General features: G+C 49.0%; 1 protein-coding gene across 1 annotated transcript; it reads left to right on the top strand.

Annotated features, from left to right (window-relative positions):
- Nucleotides 1-1,052: 1,052 nt before the first annotated feature.
- On the top strand, nucleotides 1,053-25,999 carry MAPK4 (mitogen-activated protein kinase 4). The gene is made up of 5 exons (XM_075019604.1): nucleotides 1,053-1,992; nucleotides 11,996-12,140; nucleotides 18,140-18,301; nucleotides 20,437-20,638; nucleotides 22,509-25,999. Exons 1-5 carry the CDS (start codon nucleotides 1,447-1,449, stop codon nucleotides 23,194-23,196), a joined length of 1,743 nt encoding a protein of 580 aa, XP_074875705.1. The 5' UTR covers nucleotides 1,053-1,446; the 3' UTR covers nucleotides 23,197-25,999.
- The last annotated feature ends 854 nt before the right edge of the window (nucleotides 26,000-26,853 follow it).

The raw sequence follows: 26,853 nt of genomic DNA, 5'->3' as shown, positions 1-26,853 counted from the left end.
CCAGCAGCATCCCCAGGCTGCTGTTGAGGTTTGCTGTGGGACCCCAAATTCAGGGTCTGTCCCACTCTCGCAGCTGGTTTTTAAGGCTCTTTGCAAAACCGGCCAGGGTGGCACCGTGTCGTTTGCCCAAGCAATTTTGGTCGTTATAAGCTGAAAAACTCTGTGGCCCTCTCTGCTCTCAGCTGCTTGGCAGGGAGGGTTTGTACCCTCATGGGCTGCTACCGTGCTTTCCTTGTGATGTGCTTTAAATGTGCAGTCGGAGACATAGTGTGCTGTTGAACCTTTGCCTTCTGCAAATCGCTTTGTAATGTTTTCAGACAGATTAAGATTAAAAAAACCAACAAAGGTGAAAGGAAGAGTTACAGTTTTCTGTGTATTACAAATCGAAAAGGAAAAATTAATCATCTGAAAAATGCTGGTAATGATGCATGATTTTTGGAGGGGATAGCTAATGAATCTCTGAAAGGTCACAGTTTTGCTCATGGTTAACCTTCAGCAACCCGTTACGTAGGCAAGGCATAGGCAGTGCCAGCATCAAATCAATCCATCTCCTCTTTTTTTCCAGGAGCGGGGCTGAGACCTGCTGAGGGATAAGCGGTCTGTGCAGCGCAGGGAACATCTCCGGCAAGCTGTAAAGATCAGATGGTGCTTGACTTCACCAGTGAAAGACGTACAAGGCGAAGGTGTTGGAACTGCAAATGTGGAAACTTGCTGTGCTGAATGCAGCCGATAAAGTGAGTTTTGGTCTGCAAAACATTTGCTGCCATCGAGATTTCTGTCTGCTGATGGGGCAGATGGGGTCTGCCTGTACCGAAAAGGGAGCGACGACAAAGGCGAAGCTTTGCTGACTGCTGGGGAGCCTGGCCAGTGCCTGGATGCGCTTCGCTGGTGGGGAAAACGCTGTCAAAACTTGTGGGCAGGGAGGGTTTGGGGCAGCGGAGGGGCCATGGGACTGCTCTGGGCTTTGCCCCGTGGTGGGGCTGGCTGGCTGCCCCAGCACTGAGACACCGGGGACGTGGGACTGGGCATCCATCTGCGCCGCCAGCCTTGCGCTTCAGCATCGTCTTGAGGACGTCGGAGAAGGAAAATGAGAGAGTGGCTGAAAAATGTAGCAGTGCTGATTTTTTAGTCTCAAGAAAATTAACCTTTCTGTTTTGCTAGAGATCTCTGGGCTGCGTTTATCCATGCTGCTTGGAAAGTCTCTTCTACCCCTTGATTTCTCAGCCAGTTTAAAACATTTTATTTGTGTGTGAGTGCTCACATCTATTTTCACTGCATCCACGCGTCATCTTGAAGCGATGGGCTCGGAGCGAGGCCCCCCCTAAGCATCTGTAAGTAATAATGAGGCACTTGATTTCAAACCACATTTGTGATCTGGAAGCCCTTCGACTCTCCCAGCTTTTCAAGTGACAAAGAGGAAAAAGCTGAAAGAGGACAGAGCACGCGATGGCAGAGAAGTGCGACTGTATCGCCAGCATGTACGGGTATGACCTGGGCTGTCGCTTCATTAATTTTCGCCCCTTGGGTTTCGGGGCCAACGGGCTGGTGCTGTCAGCCCTCGACAGCAAGAGCTGCCGCAAAGTGGCGGTGAAGAAGATCACCATCGGCGACGCGCGGAGCACGAAGCACGCTTTCCGGGAGATCAAAATCATCCGCCGCCTGGACCACGATAACATCGTGAAGGTGTACGAGGTGTTGGGGCCGAAGGGGACCAACTTGCGCGGGGATTTTTTCAAGTTTAACATGGTATACATCGTCCAGGAGTACATGGAGACGGACCTGGCGCGGCTGCTGGAGCAGGGGAAGCTCGCCGAGGAGCATGCCAAGCTCTTCATGTACCAGCTGCTGCGGGGGCTGAAGTACATCCACTCGGCCAATGTCCTCCACCGTGACCTCAAACCAGCCAATATTTTCATCAGCACAGAGGACCTGGTGCTGAAGATCGGTGACTTCGGGCTGGCCAGAATTGTGGATCAGCATTACTCGCACAAGGTAGGCGATGCCAAATCGACGAGGCCAGTGCTGTCTCGGCGAGCTGCTGGCCGGCATGGGGAGGCATTGAACGCATGTAGGCTGAAGCGGTTGGACTGTGGTGAATCTTCTTGGGAGAAAGTGGTCCTTGAGGCTGTTCGGGCAGCTGTAAGCCCTGCTGGGGTGGTCGTTGCTGGGGTGGTCGCTGGTGGTGGTTGCCCTCCCTGCCCCAAGCTAAGTTGTGTTTCGCAGGCAAAGGCAGTGGGTTGAGCTCTGCCAAGCGTGCCCTAGGGCTCTTCCGCGCTGCAAAGCAGCAAGCAGGGCACAGGAAGGGTTCAAGTGTCTTTTGTTGCTTTATATCATATATATTAAATATATACTTAGGTATTTTATTCCATCCCAGCAATGGACTGTGGGGGGGAGTGCGTTTGCTCACTTTACTCAAATGACTAAGCTCTGTGTTTCCTGCTTTGCTGCTTTTATAAGACACGAGCTGCTGTTCATCCCCGCAGTGGAAGCATGTGTAAAGGGTACCTGGCTCGTCCACAGCCACTCTGCTTGTCTTTGTCCTAACTTCTGTGGCAACCCGCTTCTTAAAATCCCAACTCTATCTGAATTACACTTACTTAATCATAGAGAAAGGGGGATAGGTCTTTGAGATACAGTCATATTCTTTCAACCAAGGTCAAGATCCAAATAACCTATATAATTTTTTGCTCTTTGGTACTGACATACTGTATTATAATGCAATAATAATTGTGAGTGGCCGGGTGCAGCCCAGGGCAGCCTGGAGTGCCCCACCACTGCCCTGCTCGGGGCAGGGGATGCCCAGAGCCCTCTGGGCCCCCCAGCCTGAGCATCCCCTGTGGTCCTGTCTGTTGGTCCATGCATGCCTTCATGTGGCAGTCTGGCTGGGATGGAGAAGGAGAGAAAAGAAGAATGAAGGAAAAATCAGGAAAAAAAACCCCTGCCCTTGAGTAGGTGAAATCTGTCCCCTCCTTAGGGGGGTCTTTGGGACTCAGTTTTCTTCTCCTGCTGCTGTCACCAACTTCTCTCTGTCTGCCCAAGGAGGGCTGAAAGTCCCCCAAAGTGTCACTTTCTAACAAGGAATTAGTGAGCCGTGGGCTGTGGGCTTCTCCGTGAAGGGTTGCATTCCCAGGCAGCTGCCAAACCCTGCAAAATAATTTAAGGTACTGAAAACAGTTCTATACTCAGGCAAAAATGCAGCTATTAAAGGAACTGCATTTTTCCTCTAACAGATTTAATTCAGCATGGCAGTCTTTTGCAGCGAAACCCACCTGGTGGGATAGCCCTGGATGTGGTGTTCTCTCTTGGGACAGGGGGCTGGGGAGGGATCTGGCATCCCACGGCCACCGTGACCAGCCTGCCCTCAGGCTCTCCCATGCCCTCGAGAAAGGGAGGCTGGAGCTGGGAGCAGGTCACGGGGGCTTTGCTGGTGGAGCAGCTCAGGGTGGGAGCGGTGGCTGTGGTGACAGTGGGCAGGCAATGTGGGAGGGAGGGAGGCAAGGAAAACGGGTGAGAAGTCTCTGTAACACACAGTCCTGACGCTAATGGATTTTGAAGGGAATCGCAGATGTTTAATGCAGGTTGGTGTCCAGGCTGGAAGTTTGGAGCAGTGGAGGAGCGCGGTGGAGGCTTCATCAGCTCGCAGATCCACGTGGTCCCAGGAGAAAGCAAAGCATTGCGTGGTCTGCACCAGTGGACGCGATGCAGTCTGCAGCCGGTTTCTGGTTAAAGTTACTATTTGGTATTGTAAGATAAAATCTATTTTTTTAAGCTGGATGTTTGTGTGGACAAGTTCAGTGTCCTCCATGGACCCGCCATTGCGCCTGTGCAGAGGTTTAAATGCACTTTGCATTTACCGATGGATTTCTGCCCAGCACGGCTGATTTGGGCACCATTGCTTTGCGCAGGGAGGCAGGGAAGGGGAGAGGGAAAAGGATGGCGAAAAGATGATCTTGTGATCCTGAAGCTGAGCCCTGATCTATTCTGGTTTTGAGTCTGGGGTCTGGGGAGAAACAGAGCCTAGGAAGAAGGAAGAAGGTTGCAAGGAACATCGGGGAATGAGTGCGGGATCCTTGTCACTGCTTCCTGCCCCTCCTGTGCTCCCTTCCTCACCTGGGTTATTTATTACGCAGCTCAGGAAGAGGCTCCTCGCTTTTAAAGTGTGTGTATTGCTTTTTTTTTTTTTTTTTTTTTAAGTCTGGTGCCTTCAGAGACTTTTCCCAAGGGAGGGTAACTCCCAGAGAAAACCCCTGCAAACAAGATAGTGCTACGTGAATGCAGAAAGTCACTGATTTAAGGAGCATCATTTTGTCAGAGACTGCAGGATCAGGGTAGGAGTCATCGGTCGGTGTCTGCTGCAGAATTATTGTTATTTCCAAGCAATTCTCTGTCACCTTAATAACAGCCAGTGCAGTGGGAAAGAGCTATCAGGAGGATGACCAGGGGTGCAGCTTCATGGTAGGATGTATTTTGCAAGATGCCATTGCGTGAGCATCCTCCGATTAATCCTGGGGGTATGAGTCTAGAGCATCAGTGCAAAAATCCTGCAGATCCCCACTGTGCAGAGGGACCTGAATATGGCTCCAGAGCAGAGCCAAAAATAGCAGCACTGTGGTGAGCATCCAGCATCACAAATAATGTCAGTTATTTGTAAATTCTGGTGATGGGGAGGACTGTGTTTGCTGAAGCCGGGTGATGGGCACCGCAAAGGCAGAGGTATGATAGGAGGGCTTGAATGGGGCTTGGGTCAGTCCTGCCTTTGATTTCCAGCTCTTCTCAGATGACACAGAAAAATCAATTCCTTTCCATACTTCCCTTTCAACCTTCGCTTTCCTCAAGGGCTCATACAGATTTATAAGCTCCTTGGTCTGTGCTCTTGCAGAAAGCATCAGCAAGAGGGAGAGGACTGGAACATCACCGTGTCTGAAGCTGCTGAGCCTCCACTCCGTTGCTGACCGGCATTAAGCAGGACAGGGATCCTTACACCCTGAATTTTGGTGCTACCAGCAGGTGCTAATGCAGAGCTGCCCAAAAGCAGATCCAAACCGCTGAAGGTAGTGCAGAGCTATACCTCTAGCGTAACGTTTTCTTGAAAGCCTTTGCGGCAAGGAAGGGTCATCTTAAGCACTTGGGGTTTTTTTCTCTTAGGATATTTTGTATCTGAAATGTGCTTAGACTGATGGCTGGGTTCTGCTAACATGGAAAATTGCAGGTTGTGTGTTGTTATTCGTCTAAAAGGTCACAGCTCTTCTGACCTGATTTTTCTCAAATCCCAAACCATCCTGCTGAGTGTTAAAATGGCAAATAACAACTGCGGTAGATTGTGAGCAGAGTTTTAAACACAGTTTAGAAATACATATACCACCAAAATAATAGCCCTTACTTGGCAATGTGTCTTGTTTACATGGCTTGCAGCAGGCAACCTTTTAATTAGGATAATTTGGTGGGAAAGGGAGAGCTCTCCGACTCTGGGAGACGCCCTGGACCACAGCAGGGAGCTGGCCTTCACCAGCTTTGAAACAGAGCAGCTTTGCCTGCATTTGTCCCACCACTTGGCTGGTGTTTGCTGCTCAAATCCCTTTCTCCATGTGATAAGAGCAGTACGGGGGCATCTGTTCATTTGAAACTTCACCGTAACAAGATGAATTTCAAGCTGCCAAGGTCATGTCCAGATCTGGGTCTGTACCTTCACAGGCTGCTTAGACCTGACAGCTTAAATTTTAGCCCTGTCTCAGAGAAACACACTTCTAAGCTCCCTGGGTGCTCACATACTTGCAAAGATGTCTTTAGGGCACAGAATATCAGGTCTAGCAGAAGAGGACCCTCGGGAGATGATCTTGTGCATCCACCTCTCTCTGTCACCCTGTCCTTTCCCTGATGCTCTCTCCATCCAGCTGTGCAGGCTCCTTTCTCTTCCTTCTCTTTTTGTCCCCAGGAGTCGCTAATCCTGCTGTTTATCCCTCTAGAACATCTCCACATTAATCCCTTTTTTCCTCAGTCGCTGCTGTTTGTAATCCGAATGCTTTGCCGTGCTACTTGGTGCCCAAATGGTGAGCGAAGGGGTGCTGGAGATGAAGATAAGGAGCAGCTCCGGCCTCTGTGAGGTCCTTATCCTTATGCAAAACAGTCAAAGCCAAGCATTTATCTTTTCATCAACCACCTCTTTATTGAATGCAAGCATCTCGCCTTCACTATCGGAGCGCTCTGCAATGCTCCCTCCATCTGCAGCCTCGTGGTCCTGCCTGGCCCATACCTCGCTGCCTTCCCCCTGTGGTCCAGCCTCTGCCTGCATTTCTTCAGAGGCTGCCTGGATGTGTTTAGCTGCCCATCTATCTGTCCATCCCTGCTCTTACACCTTAATAAATATCTTTGGCTCCAAATGAGAGTCCAGATGTGATCTTCCCCAAGTTTGGGGGGGGAATGGGGGTGTAAAACTGAGATTCTGAGCACCCTCAGCTCGTGGTGACAGGCGGGATGGGAGAGCAGGGAGATAGCAAAGTCAAGCATTAAAAATTGGGGTAAATACTAATGAATGTCTAGACTTAAAAATAATAAATGTTTCAGAAGGCAAACTCAGCCCTGGCTGTGCATCCCATGTGGCGTGTCGTCCAGCGCTGGTCAGAGAGGAGCCGTTGGGTTGGGTGGTCCTGTCTGGAGAAGACGATAGAAATTCCTGCTATATGGGGATACTGAGACATTCTGTGTCTCTTTACTCAGGTGACGAGACAGCGAAGTGGGACACTCCTTAGCCTGCCTACATTGTACAAGATAGTCAGATTACTTCTTCTGGGGGTCTGGGTGCTCTGCCTGGTGCCCCAAAGCATTTGGGGGCATCTGCATGGGGCTGCCAGGGGACTCTCTCTCCCTTTGTCTATTGGCAACGTTTATTACAGAATTAATTGGCAGAGATTCCATGCTAAGGAGGCTGCAGCAGCCTTATTAGGGGGAGATCTCACCGTAAATAGTTTCCAGAACGTCTTCAAACCTTTGAAGTCCTCCCTTCGTTTTGTACTTGCTGATCAGTGCAAACATAATAGCTTCCAGTTCATCCGGTAAAATAATAAAATTCCCAGGTGGGTCATCATGAGGAGGTCTTCAAAGGAGATGAGGATGTGGGATGTTGCTCCGTACTCACCCCGGAGGGGACCACCCTCCATGTTCAACCCTCGGGCAGCTGCCCCTGGCCCCGTGCAGCCAGCGTGAAGCCTCCCCGCTGTGACCCCGACTCGGTCATTCTCCTTCTCTGTCCTCTGATGAAGCACGTAATAGTCTGTGGTCCTGAAATAAATGCACTCTGTCATCCCAAAACGATGAGAACACACGTCACGTTGCTGGAGCCATGCACAACGGCTGTTCTATTATTTTATTATGGAGCAATGTTCCTGCAAACCCTGTGTCTTTTCCAGCCTCTCCTGGAACTGCCCTACCTGCCTTTTAAAAAATAAGCTTAAAAAACATGCTGTGAAGAGGCACCAGCCTGCTGTTGCACCAGGATTATTCTGAAAGCTTGGGGTTGTTGCTATTTTGAGTCCCCACCTTGGTACCGCAGCCGCCTGCAGCAGGAGACGACCGGGCTCCCACGGGTGCAGCAGCAGAAATCCAGTTCCTGGCTGTGGATGGAGGTGTGGATACACAGGCTGTGGCTGGATCCTGCTGGATTTCCAGTTCACAGGCACCTCGTCCGCACCTTTGCAACTTTTTGAGTGCAGGAAGATGGATTTTGGTGTGAAATACTCTCGAGAGAAGCTTTGGGTTGCAGCGTTAGGGGCTGCTTGGTTTATGGTAGATGGGATCCTGAATTTCGGTGTCTGCCTCGAGGAGACCTGCCTTTGGTTCCTCCAGCTCCAAGGAGGAGCTCTGGGCTTGGGTGATGGTTGTTTCGGAGCATCGGTGGGTCTTGCTGTGCTCCCCACATGCTGCCGTGCCGTGCCAGCTTCCCTCGGCGCGCTCGGGATGCAGGTGGTCCAGTGTGCCGTGACCGCTGTGACACCGGGATGCAGCAGCACCCACCCGAAATTGTTTCTCCTTCTAGTGTTACAAGCAATGCATGAAATCCGTTTTCTGTAAAGATGAGAAAAAGCATTTATTTTTCTTTGCTTTTCAGTTTCCTTGCTGTGCTGTTTGATCCGACTTGATGCTTATCCTACCTGTAGTGAATTCATCACCTTTATAGATTGCCTGAGCTGTTCCTGCACATGCCACAGGAGCAGAGGAGAAGCAGGAAAATGATACTTGAGAATTGCAAAAAAAATAGCATGGGAGGGCTTGAGAGCAAGCCTTGGACTTGAAACTATTTCTGGTTTTAAATTAACTCTGTTACATTGGCTTTTAAAGAGATACCAGTGATTTTTCAGCTCAGAAAGGGCTGTGCTGAATCCACAGAATGTTGTCGTGAAGATGTATCATCTTAATTAGAACTAATTAATATGCTTCTGCTCTCACTCTTTCTGTCTGGTAGAAGCTACATAAATGATGAAATTCTTGTGCTAAAGCCCATGCTTTGCATAGGTGATGGCTGGAGGTGCTCGAGCTCTCCATCCTGGCACGGCTGATGCCCTTGTGTAAGTCTTGGCATCACAGGTAAGAGCTGAGCCCGCACCTAACCCAGGTTTAGGTGGAACCCACGGCTGTGCTGGCAACTGCATGATCCCGGCTCCCAAAGCTGGGCTGATATTTCTGCATAGGACTTGATAGTCCACAAGACTGTAGTTACTTCCTCCAGGTGGTAGGACAGGAACTTATCTTATGTATTTTATAAAAATAAAGATGTAGCCCATGTTTTTAGCCACCGTGGAGGCAGAGCAGACATAGATGTTGGGGTTGTATAAGCTGCTCAGGACTGGGGTCCCGTGCTGCCTGGCCAGGGAGCATCCCCAGCCACTCCTGCTTGAGGACCTCGGGCCATGTCAGAAAAGTCTTGATTTTCAAACCTCCCATCAGCCCTTCCTAGTATTTTTCCCCTGAGAAAGAGGAGGGATAACCCAGATCCCAGCAGTGGAATGCCATGGGAAGCAAGGGGGTGTCCAAGTGTACGGTCCATGAGTCGGTGGGATGGAGAGAAGCTGTCGGTTGCTCCTCTCCACGGGTCCTTCCTGGGCTTGGTGGTGGGTGACCCGATGGTCTGGGTTATTCAGCAGATGGAAGCAGGGAGATGACAGTCAACTGTGATGGGTGACAGAAGAGGGAAGCACAATGAGAAGCTCTGCTAATTAATTACCACCAGTAACCTCACATGGCAGGGGAGGGGTTGGAGATACGTCCAAAATATTCAGTGAGTTTTTGCAGGGAATTTTCTCCGATACATAAGAGATGCCTGGGGAAGAAAAGGTTTGGTTTGTTGCAACGTGTAGATATTTGCAGTATATTGCTCATACATTTTGCATGGTGCACGCACCCCCGAGAACTCAAATCCATCTTGATGTCAAAGAGGAGAAACGTATGAATCGAGCATTAAATCTGTAAGGAGAGTGACATTCCTTTGCTGGGAAGGGGACAAAATTGCTCCAGCTAGGAATTGCCCTAGATGACTATCCCCAAAGTTTATTTTCTTAGGGTTTTCCGATAAGTACCAGTGTCTCCATTGCTGGGAATAATTGCAGTAACTGAAAAGCGGCAGTCTGATCGGATAATGCCTGGGAGTTTTTGTGCTGGTTCTGATTCAGCAGCATTAGCAAAAATATAACAGCATTAAATGAAACTTCTCAGCTAATCAGTCTCCATTACAACTTACCTTAAGAAGACCAAAATTAAAATGTTCTTTTAAAAGCAAACCTTTTATGATTAAAAACTTGACAACTTAAATGTTTGAAAATTGGAAGAAAAACCTGCATTGGGGGAAGAGGAGCAGTAAAAAACCTCATGATGGTGCACAAAGAAATTTCCTGGGTGCTGTGAGAGGAGAGGCGGGTGGACTGACATATCCGCCACTGTGGAGGGATGCTCTGAGGTGCCGGCCGTTGTGCTTTGGGAATCTAGGAGGGTAAAGAGTCCTGTTAGCATCTTTGCTGCAGCCCTTCTCATCATGAGCAATAAAGAGTAAAAAAGGAATTAGGAGTAAGAGCTAAAAAAAAATCAACCTGGTTGCATCATTTCTGATGGGAGAATCGCGGTTGTATTGCAGCTGAAAACAGTTTATGAAACTATATCAGTTAGGATGGAGTTTTTGACTGAGTTTCTATGTTCTTACTGCATTTTGATACCCTCCAAATGTTTCAGGGCATTTAAGTGCAATTCAACTTCCTAATTTAATTTATTTTGTCTTTTCTACTGTGTTTCAATCTACCTCGTTCTGTTAATGTGTTATATTTAACATAGAAAATACCACTTCTGAATATTCCAGCATTATCCTGATGAAATAACCATTCATGTCCAACCCCGGCACGGCACCCGCGCATCCGGAGCTTGGCCGGCAAGCTAAGCGGGGGGGTGCTGGGACATCCCTCAAGATGCCAGTGTTATTTACAGGCTTGAACGCATCCCCTTGATTTCAGCGGGAGCTGCTGAGCGCTTGGCACTTGTGTTAAATCTCCCGGGTGAGTTCAGGAACGGGAGGGCTGTGGTCCAAAGAGACGACGGCGCTCTGTCTTTTGTCCCATGGGGTGCTGGTGAGGGCATCTCCTTTAAAACCAGGTCAAGCATCCCAACCGACCATCCTCACTGTAAGCAAAGTAGGACGGAGGATGAGGACCTGCCCCACACCACCCGGCTGCCGGAGGTGATGCTGGGGCCCCAGCGGTTGGGTGGCAAGGGAGAGAGGCGATTTATTAGGCAAGACTGAGGCTCAGTGCAGAAAGGGCAGGGTTTCCTAGCTCTGCATCAGCTAGCTAATCCCCAAAAGGGCTTTCCCACTTATCCCACAGCGTCTTATTTTCAAGAGTCTTGGCTAGGAGCCCTTGCAGGGCTGTATTACCCGCTCAGCGATGCTTTAAGACATCTGCTGGTCCAGGAGGCTTTCCTTCCACATGGTAGTGATGTTCCTCCCTAAATCTGTTTTTTTCTGCCCGCTCCCTCGTTTTCCTCTATATTACAAGATCCCACGTCTCACCCCTGTGAGGTGCTGCCTGGGCTCATCCGCAGTTCCCAGCACACGCCCCAAACCAAAACAGGGTTCGCTGCAGCAGCATCCTGAGGATGCAGATGGGGTGAACGCGCCTGGCTGCTGTGCGAGGCCGGATCCTGCTGAGCGCTGCCCGCTTGGGAGCCCTGTGTGCTCCCCCTGCCACCTCTGCTCCAGTCTTGTGTCCTCCCCTGGTTCTCTCTGGGCTGACCCACAGGCACCTGCTCTTGCGTGGGCTCCCCTGGGAGCTCCTGCCTTTTAAAAATTCGTTTTCAGCGTCAGTGCTGGGAGTCGGACCCATGGGAATTCAGCGGTACATAGCTTGCTGTTAGCAGTGGTTTAGGTAGCTATGGAGGGACTATAAATACAGGATTAACTACAGATGGAATCAGCAAAACATTGCAAACTGGTAACGTTTGGAAATTGAAGTACTGTGCTTGGGGTACTGAGCTGGGAAAGGCTTCCTTCACACACTGCTGGCTTATAGCTGGAACCCAGCAAAGTACTTAAATAATGTGCTTACCTTCCCAAATGTCTCAAATGGTGCAATTGGGATTTATATAATACATCTAAGTCCTCTAACAGTGACCTGAAATAACTTTTGCTAGTATGATCTGCAAATCTGTGCTATTAAAGCCATCTGTCCTTTGCAGAAGATGCTTCAATACCATGGTGACAAACAGCAAATAAGTTTTTGGGGAGCAGCAAGTGCTTTGCCTCCTGGAGCACCGAAGCATCTGTGTTTCCAGTGGTGTGTGTCTCACCTCTTTGCTTCCTGCAAGATATACAGCTGCAGCCTGCCATCGATGCAGCACAAACGTGGTGGGCAGGTTTCTTGGTGGGATCTGATGGTGGGGCCACAGTGGGCAGCGAGGGCTGACCGGGGAGGAGCAGAGGTGCTCTCTTGCAAGGTTGCTGACGTCTCTATCTCTGCTTTTTCAGGGTTACCTTTCCGAAGGCTTAGTAACAAAATGGTATCGCTCCCCCCGCCTCCTCCTCTCGCCAAACAACTACACCAAAGCCATCGATATGTGGGCGGCCGGCTGCATCCTGGCTGAGATGCTGACAGGAAGGATGCTCTTTGCTGGTAGGTTTCTGGCTCCCATTGATTGGTTTTTTTTCTCCTTCCCTCCTTCCTTGCTACCTAATTCAAAGGCTTTTTAGCATGGCAGAGGGCATTCCCCTCCCCTTGCCAGTCAAGGCAACGCTTGTCGCATCGCTACAGGGATCCTGCGGTTGGTTATGAGACATGAGAACTGTCACCAGAACAAATTTCACTTGCACAGCCTCTGCTATTAGAGGGTCCCTTGGTTGGTGCAAACTTCCCTGGTACAGGCAGGCCCTTGGGGACAGAGAAGAGTTACCGTCAGCCTTCTTGTGCTTGCCTGGGAAGAGCACACAGTGGTATGGATGTGATGGCACCCAGTGGGAAGCCACCGGCCGGTGGGGTGCCTGAGGCTGGCTGGGGTCAACAGTGCCTCTGTGCTGAGCCTTGCTGGGCAGGGGTGGTCTGCTGCCGAAAGCAAAACCCCAAACAAAGAACAGTTCTGATGAAACAACAAAACCTTTTTCTGTTTCTGGGTTTCCAACCAAAAATAAGAGCTTTTTGTTGGGAGGGAGGATGCTAAAAAAAATATCATAGGGTGGAGTATAAGGACAGGAGATAATGTGGCCCTGTCCCAAGAGGTTCGTACTCTATACCGTGGATTTGAATTGTGATTGGTGTCTTCAAGGTATTTCTTTTCCTTGAGGGAAGACATTTGAATGCCTCTACCCATTTTCAGGATTTTCCTATAAGTGGGTATTGGAGTTGTAAAGGTGCAGTGCAAGGAAAAGAAGACAAAAAAAGCACGGGCAAGGAGCACATAATTATCAGTGCAGCATTTGAAGCTCTCATCTCTGATGTTCTTGAGAAGCAAATCTTTATTTAATACAATTCCAAAAATGCTACTGTCAGGAGCAAAGCTGTGCTTCCCAAGCTGGAATGCGGAGTTGTTCATTCAGGAATAAAGCAGCCGCTCTTTGCCTGTTGAACAAGCTGCCTCCCTGCCCAAGGTCTGCAGCAATGCTCCTTGTTGGTTGTCAATCCATCTCCCATTAGTGTTTTGAATGACAAGGTTTAACACATTTCGTGAGCAGCTGTTTGCAGAGTTGTGTAAATAAATAATTAGACCTATTAATAATGGAGAAGGACATTTTCTTCACAAATATTTCAGTGCACCGCAGAGCTCCGCAGCCGGTGCTTGATTGCAGCTGCTCTGTCACTCCCTCCCTGCTCCCGCTTGCAGCTTCCATATTTCTTTTGTGAAAGCTGAAAATTAAGCAGTCGGTATCATTTCGGAGAGATCATTAAAATTGCCTGCTTCTCCTTCCTTCCTCTTGTCCTTGGTGTCTCTTCCCAAAAATTTTCAAGTCCAGGGACTTCAGCTCTGAAAATTATGCATCAGACCTGGCTGCTCCTGCCACATCCTCGGGGTATATTCCAGGAGTGGGGTCATCTCCACGCTTGTCCCTGTGGGCGCAGGGCATTTTCTGGTCTCACTGGGAAATGCTGCATGTGAGTGAGCTCCCGAGGCAACTCTCCCAGCTGCCTCCCCTTGCCGAGCCGTGGTTTGCACCGTGGAAGGGTCTCCAAGGTTTTGGGGTAGAAGCAAACTGGATGATGCCTTTCCAGGGCAGAGCTAAGGCTCTGCCGGTCCAGGGCACCAAACTAGCCCCAGGTAAACCAGAGCAGCAGAAGCAAACCCCAGCGCAGATGGCAGGGTCCTGGGCCTGCAGGAGTTGCACCAGACCAGAGCAACGCGCTGCCTCGTATTAAACGGGGTGTAGCTGGAGCGCCAGGGAAATCCTTTTGGACTCTTAAGTCAATCTCTCTTTTCCTGTACTTGCTCCTCATGTCAAACAGCAAAACAAGACTGGCTTGTCCAGATTCTTCTCTGGCCATCCCCATCAGAGCACCCAAACACTCATCTTTATCCTGGTTTTCCAAACTGCTTGACCCCTCTCTCAGCCCCAGCTTGGTTTTCACACTGTTTGTGGACCCCAGGGGTTGAAGCTACATCGGCTGACACCAGCAATCTACCACCTAGGTGTCCAAGCTGGTCCCTAAAGCTCCGATCATGGTCAAGGCAGAGGCAAAGGCAGCTCCAGGATGTGATTCATCTGGCCTCTGGTAGCTGTCTGCCTTCAGCTGAGATTGTGCCTTAGAAATATTTATTTTTCCACTACTGCTCATAAAGAATGTCTGGAGAACAAGCTGAAGTGCCACGCTGGTGTTGCATGTGGCTACAGGTTCGTCAATTCTGTCCCGGCTGCCCAGGTGAGATGCCCCAGAGCAGCCATACGGGAACCTACTTTGCACGGTGGTTCCTGAGAGTCCACAGCAGGTTAAAGATCAGGAGATGGGATTTAGTAGACCATAGACTGGGCTCAGCTGGAGAAGTGCTGTGACCATCCCTGCTTCTCTGCTTTCTAGCCCTGTGCCATCTCTTAAGAAGCCCCCAAATGATGGCAGGATACTTAGTTAATGGGTGGGGGTCAAAACCAAAGCTCAAAATACATATTCCTTTTGGGTTGCTTTAAAAATAGTCCATAGAGTTGTTACAGGGCCCTGTGCCCCTTTTTTCTGGCCTCCTCCTATACCAGTAAGTAAAGAAGAGCCGGGGTGGGAGCCTGGCAGTGGGGCAGGGTGCCTGTGGTGTCCCATGCCTTGTACCATCTTTCATCTGCTGGTATCCAAAGAGGAGGAGAATAAAACCCAACCACTCAGAATAGCTAAAACTGGCCATCACTTGCATGACAGCATGGGTTCGTCTTTGCTTTTGCTTTTCTCCTCTTTGCTTGGGAGAAGGAGTTTGCCCCCAGCCAGCTGCAGCCCCCATCACTGCAGGACAAGACTTTCAGAGTCCTGGGTCACCACCAAACACCACGTGGGAAATAACAGCGATGTAGTTCCCAGAAAGTTGCAAACCTCCAGTAATTGCCTTACACTGGATAAATTGTTTTTTGAGTATGCGTCAGTGCCACAATTTAAATTGAGTGCTTAGCATAAGTCAATATAATTAACTCAGTAGTCTATCTGGGGTGCTTAAGCAATGCAGTTAAATTAAGGCGATCAGTTATTCCTACACAACTTAATGAACACACAGCAGAGAGAAACCCCCAGCCCCCTTGCCCTCCCCGCAGCCCCTTCTCTGGGTCATGCGGTGGCAGGAGCAGCTTTGGGTCTGGCAGAGCCCTGGGAGGGCACAAGAAATTTGGCTAACCCAAAGCTCGCAGGAGTGTAGCATGTCTCCAACAGCTAAAATCTGGTTCGCAGACCTTTAGAGAGCTCCCACCATGAGCAGCACAGAAAACAGCGAAGAGCATCTGTAACTGAGCAGCTACAGCTCCCTCCAGTGACTTTTCCAACTTCTGCTGCCAAAGCGCATCCGAAAGCATCGCCAGTGGAAGCAAGAGAAAATAGGAGAAAAAGAAAAGCTACCTGTCCTTGCAGATCTCTGTGGGGTTCACCAGTGGGGCTGCAGCCATGACCAAGAGCTAGGAGGTGGCGCGGTGGCTCTTCCCGTGGGAACGGTGCTTGCTCCCAGAGGATTCGCTAGCAGGGCTTGGGTGCTCACCGGGGGCTTGGTTGCAAGCCTGAGGAAGGGTTCCCTTTTCCAAGATACAATGCGGAGCTCCTCGTGCTCTCCTCGGGTAACGACAGCACATTGCGTTTATTCTGTCTGTAGTTTGTGTTTTTCTTTTCAGGAATTAATGCCTCCAGAAGGTCCCTAGGAATTACATATATAGAGGGTAATGGTGCAGAATTGGGTTCCTGAGAGCCATAATTCAAGGCTTCCAGCGTTGCATTAGCAGCTTCTTTGTGTCACTAAGCATGGTGCCTTTCAGCTGCCAGGTGCCTTCAGCGAGCAGTGGCTGGAGCTGCACTGAGAGGAGAACAGCCACAAGGCCTTTGTGACTTTTAATACCCTGTAATTTTGATCACAGTTTGGGAAGTAGCCTGACTAACAAGTTGTTTCCTGATGGTCATCTTTAGTTTCTCCTGGAGCCATGCTGCGAACCTCTAGATGACTTAAAATTCGTTTTTCTATGGGAAAGTGAATTCATTTCCCCAGGATTAATATTAGGACGGTGTCCCTCTGTCTTTTTTGCTTTTCCTATTGCTCTGTCATCTTCTGAGGCTTTGTTCTGAGCGGACGTGTGGTGTGATGGTGATCAGCTGTGCTAATGTCAATGTTGCTTTGGGGTTGTCTCAAGTTCATTGCCATGTCCTGGCTCAGAGCTCTGCCATTCAGGGTGAAAGTGGCCACAACAGCATTGACCCAAACCTTGTTGGAGTCATGAGGCCGTGATGGATGGAGACCCTTTCCCAACCTCAACGTTTGGACCTACCCTTGCCCAGGGGAGTGTGTTTGGGGTCAGCTCCATGGATTTGAGTCTGGAAACCTGTTGCAGACCCACAGGGAGCTCTGGGCTGGGGAGGGCAGCCCCTGGGAGGTGCCAGAGACCTCCAAAGGGACAGGGTTGCCTGAGGCCGCGAAGCCAGCAATGGTCTCCACTAAAATGTCCCCTAAAAGTTGGCCTCTCCACCCTCCCTGCAAACTGATCAGAAGTCCTGTCCCGTAAATAAGGTTCACTCCTCTTGCCGTGGATCAGCTGGGTACTGCTTGCCAGTGAAGCAGCCTGAAATCCATGACTTGGACGGCAGGGACTTGGTAGCCCAAAAATCCCCACTGGTTTGTCTGCCCCAGCCAACTCGCTGTCTTAATGCATAGTCCTGCCTCTAATGACAGAATATTTATAACCGGCGTTTCTGGCAGACAGAAAATCAATAGTGCGACTCGGTATTTCTGCCAGGCTGCTTCTCTGTACACGTAGGAAACTGGAAATCAGCCACGGAGCTCTTGGTCACATCCGATAGTGCGCTAAAGAATGGGATTAACGTTCATTAACGAGGTGGTTGGCTCCGCTCCGCTGGCACTGCTGCTTCTCTCCTCTCACTGACTGGTAGCCAGTCCTGAGCAGGGGCTTAGGAATGCATGGATAAATATGTCCTGAAGGAAAAGGATTAAAAATATATGATTGCTCATAGCAGTTGTGGACATTGTCACCATCAGAGCCTTGACTTGGTGCCCAACAGCCAGCAGGAGCCGGTCAGAAAACACCTTTCCCATCAGGATTGCGCAGAGGTCGGGCACTTGCATTCATTTAAAGATGAAGCTTTGGGACCCCTGGAGCTGGGTTCACGATCTTCTCGTTATCGTTGGGGTTGTGGCGGCACTTTTTGTCACCGCAGCACAGAGGAGCTTTGCTTCTCAGCGTAGCACAGCGCGTGGCAGGGACACGTGGTGACGGCGTCGGGCAGCGCCCTGCCCGGCTGCAGCCGTGTGAGCTGGGATGCTTCATTTGGGGTTGTGAACGATCCCAGCCATGGCGTTGCTTAAAGAAGAGAGTTGTCAGTTTTGAGGCTGTTAGAGCCGATATTCATCTCCTTCCATCATGCATGATGGAGCCCACGGATGGATAATAGCTCCCACCTCCATGATTTCGGTTGGGTACAGTTTCTGCTCAGCCTGTCAGCCTCAGGGTGATATGCCAGGAGGGCAAATCATCTAGGTTAACTCTTTCACTCTTAAAATGAGGTGACCCAGCTGGGAGTCCTACCGACGTGAGTGGGAGAGGGAGGTATGGGGGCTTTGGGGGCTGCACAGCCTGCATGTGTGCAGGTGGAGGCATCTCAGCTGAAGCTCTGCCTCGAACACGCCTGAGCGGTCGCTCCGTGTGCTGCTGTGTAGAGGGAGAACCAAAAGGTGAGCTCTCAAAACGGGAGACGGGATGGGAACAGAGGGGTAGGGAAGTGACCTGGGGACATCGTTGCACCTGGTTCTTAAGAAGGTGGCAAGGACATTTTCTTTGGAGCAAAGAGCGGTGGCTAATGCCGGGAGGCATCAGTGCAGAGGGGCTGGTGGGAGATGCGGGGCTGCGGTGACGTGGCTCATTTCAGAGGGGTGGCTGATAATACACACACCCCACACCCCCCAATTTAACTTCTGGATCCCATCTCACTGTTTTCTGCCTGCTTAGGGGGTCACGAGCTGGAACAGATGCAGCTTATTCTGGAGACAATTCCCGTTATCCACGAGGAAGACAAAGAGGAGCTGCTCAAAGTGATGCCCACGTTCATCAACAGCACCTGGGAAGTGAGGAAGCCGCTGCGCAAGCTGCTCCCCGAAGTGGACAGTGAAGGTACCGTAGTGCCCGCTGGCTTCAGCAACGTCCTTCTCCTGGGACTTCCCCCGGCTGCCGTGTTTTCGGACCTATTGCTCCAGGGGGTCACAGGAATCGTCCTCTAAGTCCAAGTGCATGAACGCTGGTGAATGGGATTCAAGATATCTGGGGGTTTGCAGTCTATGGTCCCACCTGTAGCTCAGCACGTCCCCACTGCTGTCCCACCGGGGAAGGTGTGGGCTGCAGGACAGCACTCGTGATGCAGTAGCTTTCTCGCAGGTAGCTCATACAGAAATAAGGGTGAAATAGTCTTCCAAGACTATTCCGAGACACTTTCAAGGTGCATCCCTGCCTTCCTGTGCCTCTTCTTGAGCTGTAAGTGAGGGTTCAGCCCAGAGGTTATTTTCAAGCCCTGTTCATTTTCTTGCTGTGCTTTTTGCATGAACGCAATTGTATAGTACAAGAAAATAAATGCTTTTACTTCACAGATACCTGAACTCCCTGAGATGGTTGCCACAGGCAGAAACGTTGTCCAAGTGCTCCGAGGCTTGGACATCACTCGCATCATGCTGTCGCAGCCTGCAATGCTCAAATACCACTTCAGCCACTTCTCTCCTTTGGCTAAAGCTTAAAAAAAATCAGCAGTGTGTTGTTGCGAGGGGGCTGCAAAGGACAGGCTTTTGGACCTGAACTTTTGCCTGGGGCAGCTTTGCAGGCAGTGAGAGCTTGCAGGGAGGCAGCCAGAGTTGAGCAGTGAGGACCAGGGCACGTCAGCTCATCTGAGCTCTTTCCAAGGCTTAAACCAGGCTGGTGGACCTGCCCACCTGCTTTTGGGAAGACGTCAAGACCAAGCCCGGAGTTGTTTGCTGGCGTAACTCTTCATTATAAGACATCCGCTCTATGGGCTTGGCAATGCGATACCCATCGGCCCGGGTTACCCAGGGACCGTGTCAGCCTCCAGCAAGCAGGAATGGATTTATTCCCTGTCATTACTGCGGGAAGAAAGGTCACCTGCGCCCCTTACATAATTCATCGACATTTTCCTGCCTCTCTGACCCATGATATATTGTAATACATAACTCATAATATATCGTTCCACTGTGCTTCTTGCCCGCAGTCGGTGACCTTATGAAGCTATTGATTCCTTCCTACTTAATTAGTCCAAGCAATGAAATAATCTTGTGGGACACAATCGGATATTGGTTAATGTTTAAGCACTGAGGCAATAGGTACAGCCCGCCCTTTCTGCTGAGTGATTTTGCCCCTAAAGAACTGTCCCATTCACACAATTACATCTTTAATGGGGATATTTCTGAAAGTGCAATGCAAAAGTTGTAACTGAAGAAAGGAATATTCCTGTTCACATTATCTGAACTCTAAGGGACTCTTCCATGCACCAAGAATCAAGCAATAAACAACATCTTTAATGACAGGATTTGATTTTTTCACGTAACCTCAGTAAAGGAATCATCATCAAAGAAATCACAACAAACCCTCTGCATTTAGATTTCATTCTAGTCACTTTAATTGCACTTAATTTCCTTCTTCATCATTGTAGAAAGAGTTCATGCTCCACAGTCTTTCTAAAATAATTTTAGGCACTTGGAATTCTTTAAATATTAATGAGTAAAATAATTTCATAGTGTTGGTCACGCAGAAGACTCTTAAAAATTGCACTTTAAATCTAATCCCACTTCAGTTGCACATAAAGATGTGAAATCAGTTGCCTGAAATGCAATGTCAATGTGCTTGTCAAATGGATCTGAGAGCGTGGACTCAAATCCTGACACTGTCCAAAGGTCTTTTTGGTGTACAAGCTTAGTGTTCTGGCCTGGGATCGCAGCACTGGGTATAACATGAATAGGCTGTCCTGTGGAGGGGTGATGCTCTCACAGTCATTTCTCCTGCCTTGCTAGATGAAGTGACACCTGCGGGCTGCAGGATTGCTCCACCGCAAGCACACAGCTCAGGTGGGGGGTGAGATGGATGCAGCAAGGACAGAAGTGCCCGTTTTAGATGCACATGGGATGTGACCTTTAATTCCTTCCTTACTTTGAGGGGATTTGGTATGGGGGATTCACGAGGCTCATCCTGGAAAGGAAGCTGGTATTGCTTCTGAGGAATTAGTAAGCTTGTTTCTCTCTGCTTCACAGCTATCGATTTTCTGGAGAAAATACTGACATTTAACCCTATGGATCGATTAACGGCTGAGATGGGTCTGCAGCATCCTTACATGAGTCCGTATTCCTGCCCTGAGGATGAACCGGTGTCTCAGCATCCATTCCGGATTGAGGATGAGATTGATGATATTTTACTGATGGAAGCCAACCAGAGCCAGATGTCTAACTGGGACAGGTATGGTACCCAAGGCTGGGCCAGAGACTAGATACTGACCTAAATCATTTAGGCAGAACTTGACTGGTGAGTCTCTGACCTGCTTTTGATTGGGTTCAGCCACACATGTTCCAGACCCATGAAAGACACCTGCTTTTCCTTCTTTATGCCATATTGTAATTCTAGCCCAAGCTGGCACCTTGCTGAAGCCAACGAGAGGTTCGTCATTGATTTCCACAGGCAGCAGATGCTGAGTCTGCACGTTCCAGTTACTGAGTGTCTTTCTGCTCTTGGTTTTATTCACAGCCTATATTGTCTTCCATTTGAGTTATATCTGTTTAAATAATGCTACGATTCTTCCCTCTGTCCTCTGTCTCTGTAATACAAGTTCTAAAATAATGTAATTCTTGTACCTTTTGGGGACCAGGCCTGATTTGGAGCTCTGTATTTATCACTTTTCAAGGTGTGTAAGCCCCAGAGGCCACGGATCTGGTGTCTTTTAAAAAATCCTTAATTGTGTTGACTTCTAAACGGTTTGCTGAAAGTCATACAGGAAGTTTAGAGTGGGTCAAAGCCTTAAGCTGAGGTCTCCCATGTCCTAGGTGATTGCCCCAATTACTAGGCCAGTCCCAGGAGTGGAGCAGGCAGAACAAAATAAGCAGCTAAGAATTAACTAGGTTCACTTTCCTATAGAGCTCCTTCCAGCTGAGCGGGGTGAGCTGGCTGAGGATGTCTGCAGCATTGTTCCTCTCTGCATAGCAATTAAATCCCCTCGCCTTCTTAATCCTCTATATTTCACCAGCATTGAAAAAAATAAGCTAAAGAAATCCCTTGCCTTCACTATTATTAATCTCTTGCCTGGGTGAACAAATATCAGAGTGGTGGCTGCGGGGGACAACCAGATAAATTAGGTAAAGAGGAAAGCTGGAAGCTTTTCTCAGATTATTTATCTTCAGTGTTTCCCCACAGCTCCAGCATGCCTGCCAGTTACAGTCACCAAAGCAGCAGATCAGTTGCTGGAGGTCACCTTGTCACCCTTTTATCTCTTGGCTTTTATATTTCGTGGTGCGGTGCAAGAAGCTAGGACCTAGACTGTTGGTCCTGCCACCCAGCTGGGGACAGCTGCTATAGGGCTGAAAATTTTGCAACACAGGCCAAGTGTTTTAGAGGTGGGAAAAGATTTTGCCTGTGTGTTGTGGGACACCTGAAGAGCGTTTCATTGCTGGGGCATAGAGACCCAATACCTGGGACAACATGTCTTTTAAAGGCAGCTCAGTTAGGAACCAGTAAATTAGATGTCACTTCGAAAACCGTGTCTAAGAATGGGTGTTGTCGGGTAATTGCAATCAAGGGAGTTCGAGTGGCTTGAGAAGTTATCACTTAGCAAGGTGACCCTTCAGGGATGCTCCTGGTCCACAACATCAGAGTAAACTGGTGTTGTCCAGTCTCAGTGGGGATTTAAGCTCATCTTTTTTACTTTTATGGCAACAAACAAGGAGCCCTCGTGCTGCAGGTACTTGTCTGTGGGCTGAGAGACAGTTTGATTATTAATATTGTTAATCACGTTTTAATCCCAAGTGGAGGGAAGGGTACGAAGGGCTAAATGAAGGGGCCAGTTGGTTTGGTTGTTGAGCTTTTATTACCACTACTGGTCATGTCTGTGCAGCCTGGGCAAGCCTCAGACTCCTCATAAATTACTCAGCTCCCCTGCCTTTTTTAATGCACAAGAAAAAGGTCTCTAATATTAATAAGAACTTAGAGATCTGTAGGTAAGCAGTATATTAGCAAGAAAAAGGCAAAAATAGCAGCAGCAGCATGCGTATCTGTTTGAGCACTGCTGTTTCTAGTGAAGCCATCATCTACATGTCTAATAGCAGTGTATCTTTCGCAGGTATCACGTCAGCCTCTCCTCTGATTTGGAATGGAGACATGATAAATACCACGACATGGATGAGGTTCAGCGGGACCCCCGGGCAGGGTCTGAATCCATCGCTGAAGAAGCACAAGTTGATCCACGGAAATACTCACAAAGCAGCTCAGAGAGGTTCTTGGAGCTATCCCACTCATCCATGGACCGAGTATTTGATGCCGATTGTGGGAAATCCTGTGATTACAAAGTAGGGTCACCTTCCTACTTGGACAAATTGCTGTGGAGAGACAATAAGCCCCATCATTACTCGGAGCCCAAGCTGATTTTAGATTTATCCCACTGGAAAAGAACAACCATAGCACCTGCAGCTGAGCTATCGCTGGAAGAAGAACCATCCAACCTTTTTCTGGAGATTGCTCAGTGGGTGAAGAGCACGCAGGTGGGTCTGGAGTGTCCCAGTCCTCTTCCGGAGATTCAGGAACGGAGCCTGCCATCTTCTCCTCACCACCTCCACAAAGAACCCACGGAGGTGAACAGTGAAACAGACCCTGAGTTTGACTTGGACGTCTTCATCTCCAGGGCACTGAAACTTTGCACAAAACCCGAGGATCTTCCAGACAACAAACTCAATGACATCAACGGGGCCTGCATATCTGAGCACCCCGGTGAGATTGTACAAACAGAGGTGTACCAGAAAGAGCGATGGTGAGGATCCCACACCCGGGAACCCCCACTGTATCTCCCTGTTCCTCTCTGATGGTGTGGCCATTGCCCGGGGCTGAGTGGCTTCCATCTGTCATTGAGCATCCGTTTTTTACACTATACCGAATGCCTTTTTCTGAAAAGGCAAGCACAAACCACATGCCCCTTTTGATGCCTTAGAAATACCTTTAAGGGAATCAAGAGGTGTGAATGAAATACTGAGTTTCTTATACTGCCTTAACACTCTTGCCTTGCAATCTCTGGGACCTGTTTGAAACTTAAATGTACGAGGGAGAGATGACAGTACATGGTAAGTTTACAAACAGAAGTCAAATCAACTTATTTCCCTTTCTTTTTCTATAGCATCTTAAAATGACGAGGACAAAATCAGCATTTTCATTATGGTCAGATACCGTCCTGGTTTGACGGGTTCCCAAAACGCCAAACTTCGAGGTCCTCTGAGGCACCTGTGTGAGTACAGGCGGTACAGAGAGAAGCGATGCCAGGCAGTGTCCGTGGTCAGCCGTCAGTCGGCAGAGAATGGAACTAGAGGTAGTTTGGCCCTCAGACAGAAAATAACTCTTCGAGAATGTTAATGGGGAAGGAATTTGACCTACAAAATATGGGCCACTTGGGATCTTATTTTATTTTTTCTCATTGGAAGAGAAAATTTTTGCTAAGCATGTTCTCCTTGTTTGGTTCCTCACACATAAATTCTCCCTTCTGTTGCACGGGGTAGATCCGAGCTCTCCAAGTACTTAGGAGGCCCCATACGATACATTTCAGTGTAACAACCTGGTGCTGCAAGTCCTGTCTCCGGCAGCTGCCCAGCAGACCAGCAAATTCTGGTGGTAAGGGCTGGACAGGAGTCGAGAGCTAGAAACAGGGCATCTCATGGTGCGATGCTGCCTGGCACCACCAGCTACACAGACTCAGCAAGGGCACCCACCTTTGCTAATAAAAAAAAGGAATGAAAGTACTACTATTTACCTTCTGACAAAGGTGTTGTGAAGAAAACAACAGTTCCTGTGGCATTAGATTCGTAACTAGCCACTTTGCTTCCAGCTTCTTTGGAAGATGCTGGTGTCAGCAGGCAACTGAGTGCGGTTTGTAAATAGACAAAACCACAACTGATCTACTGTAACTTCTGTTTTCATCCACACTTCTGAGCACCTTAATAATTAATCAGCTAACAAGAGTTTGTATATGGAAGAAATGTTCTATACTTATATTTAATCAAACTGGGCAGTTTTTTAAATGGAAAATCTGTAAATAGTGTCATAAAAGCCAATCTCCGCTTTCCTTGCCATCGTGTCGTTGTGCTCTCCAGCATGGCGGCACTACTTTCATTTGTAAAAGAGAAACTACTGTACTTAGTAACTCCAAGGTCCGTATTTAACTATTGTTCCTATACGAATTATTTCTACCCTTTCAACAAGCAATCTACTAACTGTTCTGAGATGTGAAGAAAACTCACGTGAGACTCGGATGATAACTAACAGCAGCATTTACTGTATTAACCCTGGTTTCTGTTCTTGGTGGGATCAGGTACAGGTTTAGCTGTAGGAAAGCTTGTGCTAGGCATTGACAAGCCCAAAAACTTGTTCTTATTGTGAAGATCTCTCCTTAGGCTGATTGAAATGCCATTACTCCAGCTGATTAGCAGCATAGGTGTGAAGGCTGCCGGCTGCATGGATGGGATGGGGTGGAAGTCCTGGGGCGGGGGTGGAGAAGGCATCTGGAAGGCAAAGCCATTGGAGAAGGCATCTGCAAGGCAAAGCCACTGGGCTCTGGTCTTCGCCTCAAGCGTTTGGACGTCCCCCACAATGGTTTAGAAAGGGGAAACAAGGGAGAAACAGAGGGTTGGTTTCCAGTGTGTTGCAGATAATTGATATACCTCAACTAAAGCTCAGCACTTTTACTGGTGGTGGGAGAAATTCAGACGCCGAAGAAGCGGCCACCCCTGCAGCGGAGCGGATCCAAATCTGGCCCCGGCAGCCCCCGACTCACCGCCCGTGGTCCTGCTCAGCTTCGCCGTGGGCCCGGCAGCAGCCAGCAAAGGCTGGGAACGGGATTGCTGGCGCTCGGGTGAGTGCGTGCCGAAAGAGCAGCTGCGGTCGTGTCCCATCGCTCCTGGTGCCACCCGGGAGAAGCGGAGCAGATAACGCCCAGCCTCTTGACGGGAGATGCACAAACGCTGCAGCTGGAGGCATCAACTGAAAGTTAGATGTTTGGGAGCCGACGGAGTTTAAACCTGAAGGATAAGATCAGCAATGTGAGAGCTGACTTTTAAAACTCTCTTCTGACAGATTCAGCAACTATTTTCTACCATTGTGTTAAACATGGGGACATGCTGACATGTGCAATCAGCAGCAACGTAACCACGCCAGCGTTTCCTTGATGGACATCAGTCGCCACGTGCTCTGAAACCAGAAGCCATTTTCTGTGGGTTCTTACATTTGGGCTGAACGTCTTCACCAGAGGCATACGGGACTATTTATTATGGCCATGAAAGTAACAGTTTTGCTTTTGAATATTTTCTTCTAAGGAGGAGTGGGAGCTTGAGGGCCCGCAGTTAAAGTGTAATATTAACTTCACATAACTTCACTTGCAAGAAGCAAACGGAGCTTATTGCCACTGCTCCGGATTTACCATCTCGGTTTGTGAGCTGTTCTTTAACATTGTTCCAAAACCTCGGCGTCATGTGCTGGGAAAGGGGGGAAACGAGAGGGGTAGCTTTAATTTGTTACCTGAGTGTGCTCAGCCGATCACAAGCCAGATTTATTTCTCATCTACAACAATAAAATTTAAGGCCTGAGCCTTCCTTGCTTGGTAGCGTGTAATTATTTTGCTTACTATGAGACTTGAAATGTTTATTCCAGTACTCGTGTCTAGGTTTCTTCTGCAAATTAGAGAATCATAGAATCATTTAGGTTGGAAAAGACCTTTAAGAATGATCACGAACATCTGCATTTGCGCATGCGTTGCATGAATGTTTGCATTCTGGGGTTATATGGTGTTGGGTAACTTTTTACCAAGCTTTGCTTTGGCTGGTGCAGGCTGTCTGAGTGCTCAGGGTCACGGGGAGGGAATTTAGACCTCGTCACCAGCACGGCGACTTCTGCAAACTGCTGCTTCTTGCAGTTCTTTGAAGAATCGTTTCAGCGCAAGGTTAACCATCAGGTATTTCGATAAATTTGCATGTGTTATTTATTTGAAAAAGAGAAAAAGAGCATTGCTATCATTAATAATAGAGGGTGTGATGGGGCACTGAGGGCACGTGGCAGTGGGATGGGTGGACGCCCTGGATTTAGAGGTGTCCCGGCGTGGGTGTGCTGAGCAGAGGCAGGAGGGCCGGAGCACGCTCCTTGTGATCTCCGAGGCTCCGGAGTGAGCGACGTGGTCCTGTTTGGTGACGTGGAGAGGCACCGCAATGACAACGCAAGGGACTGGACTGGCAGAAGCGGAGGGACTGCCGATGTCCCCAAGCTGAGGAGGACCTCAAGTTTAGAGGCTGGCGTTTAAGCCAGTGATCAGGTACGTAAGTGCCCTTGTGGGTCCCAGCCGTTGTGGCGGGCCTTTTATATGGTTTTATTTGAAGAAGAACAGAGGGAGCAGCATCCCCCCTGCCCTGTGGGAGCAGCTCGTGGTGGCGTCCATGCAG

The sequence above is a fragment of the Buteo buteo genome, chromosome Z (assembly GCF_964188355.1).
Source record: "Buteo buteo chromosome Z, bButBut1.hap1.1, whole genome shotgun sequence".
Classification (NCBI taxonomy): domain Eukaryota; kingdom Metazoa; phylum Chordata; class Aves; order Accipitriformes; family Accipitridae; genus Buteo; species Buteo buteo.
Note: the sequence above shows the minus strand (reverse complement) of the source record. Positions and strands in the feature narration are given on the sequence as shown.

Excerpts from the sequence above, each read along its gene's own strand:
- MAPK4 (XM_075019604.1), top strand. The coding sequence starts at position 1,447 with ATGGCAGAGAAGTGCGACTGTATCGCCAGCATGTACGGGTATGACCTG. Across the intron at positions 1,993-11,995 it reads ATCAGCATTACTCGCACAAG|GGTTACCTTTCCGAAGGCTT; the intron begins GTAGGCGATGCC and ends CTGCTTTTTCAG. Across the intron at positions 20,639-22,508 it reads CAGATGTCTAACTGGGACAG|GTATCACGTCAGCCTCTCCT; the intron begins GTATGGTACCCA and ends TATCTTTCGCAG.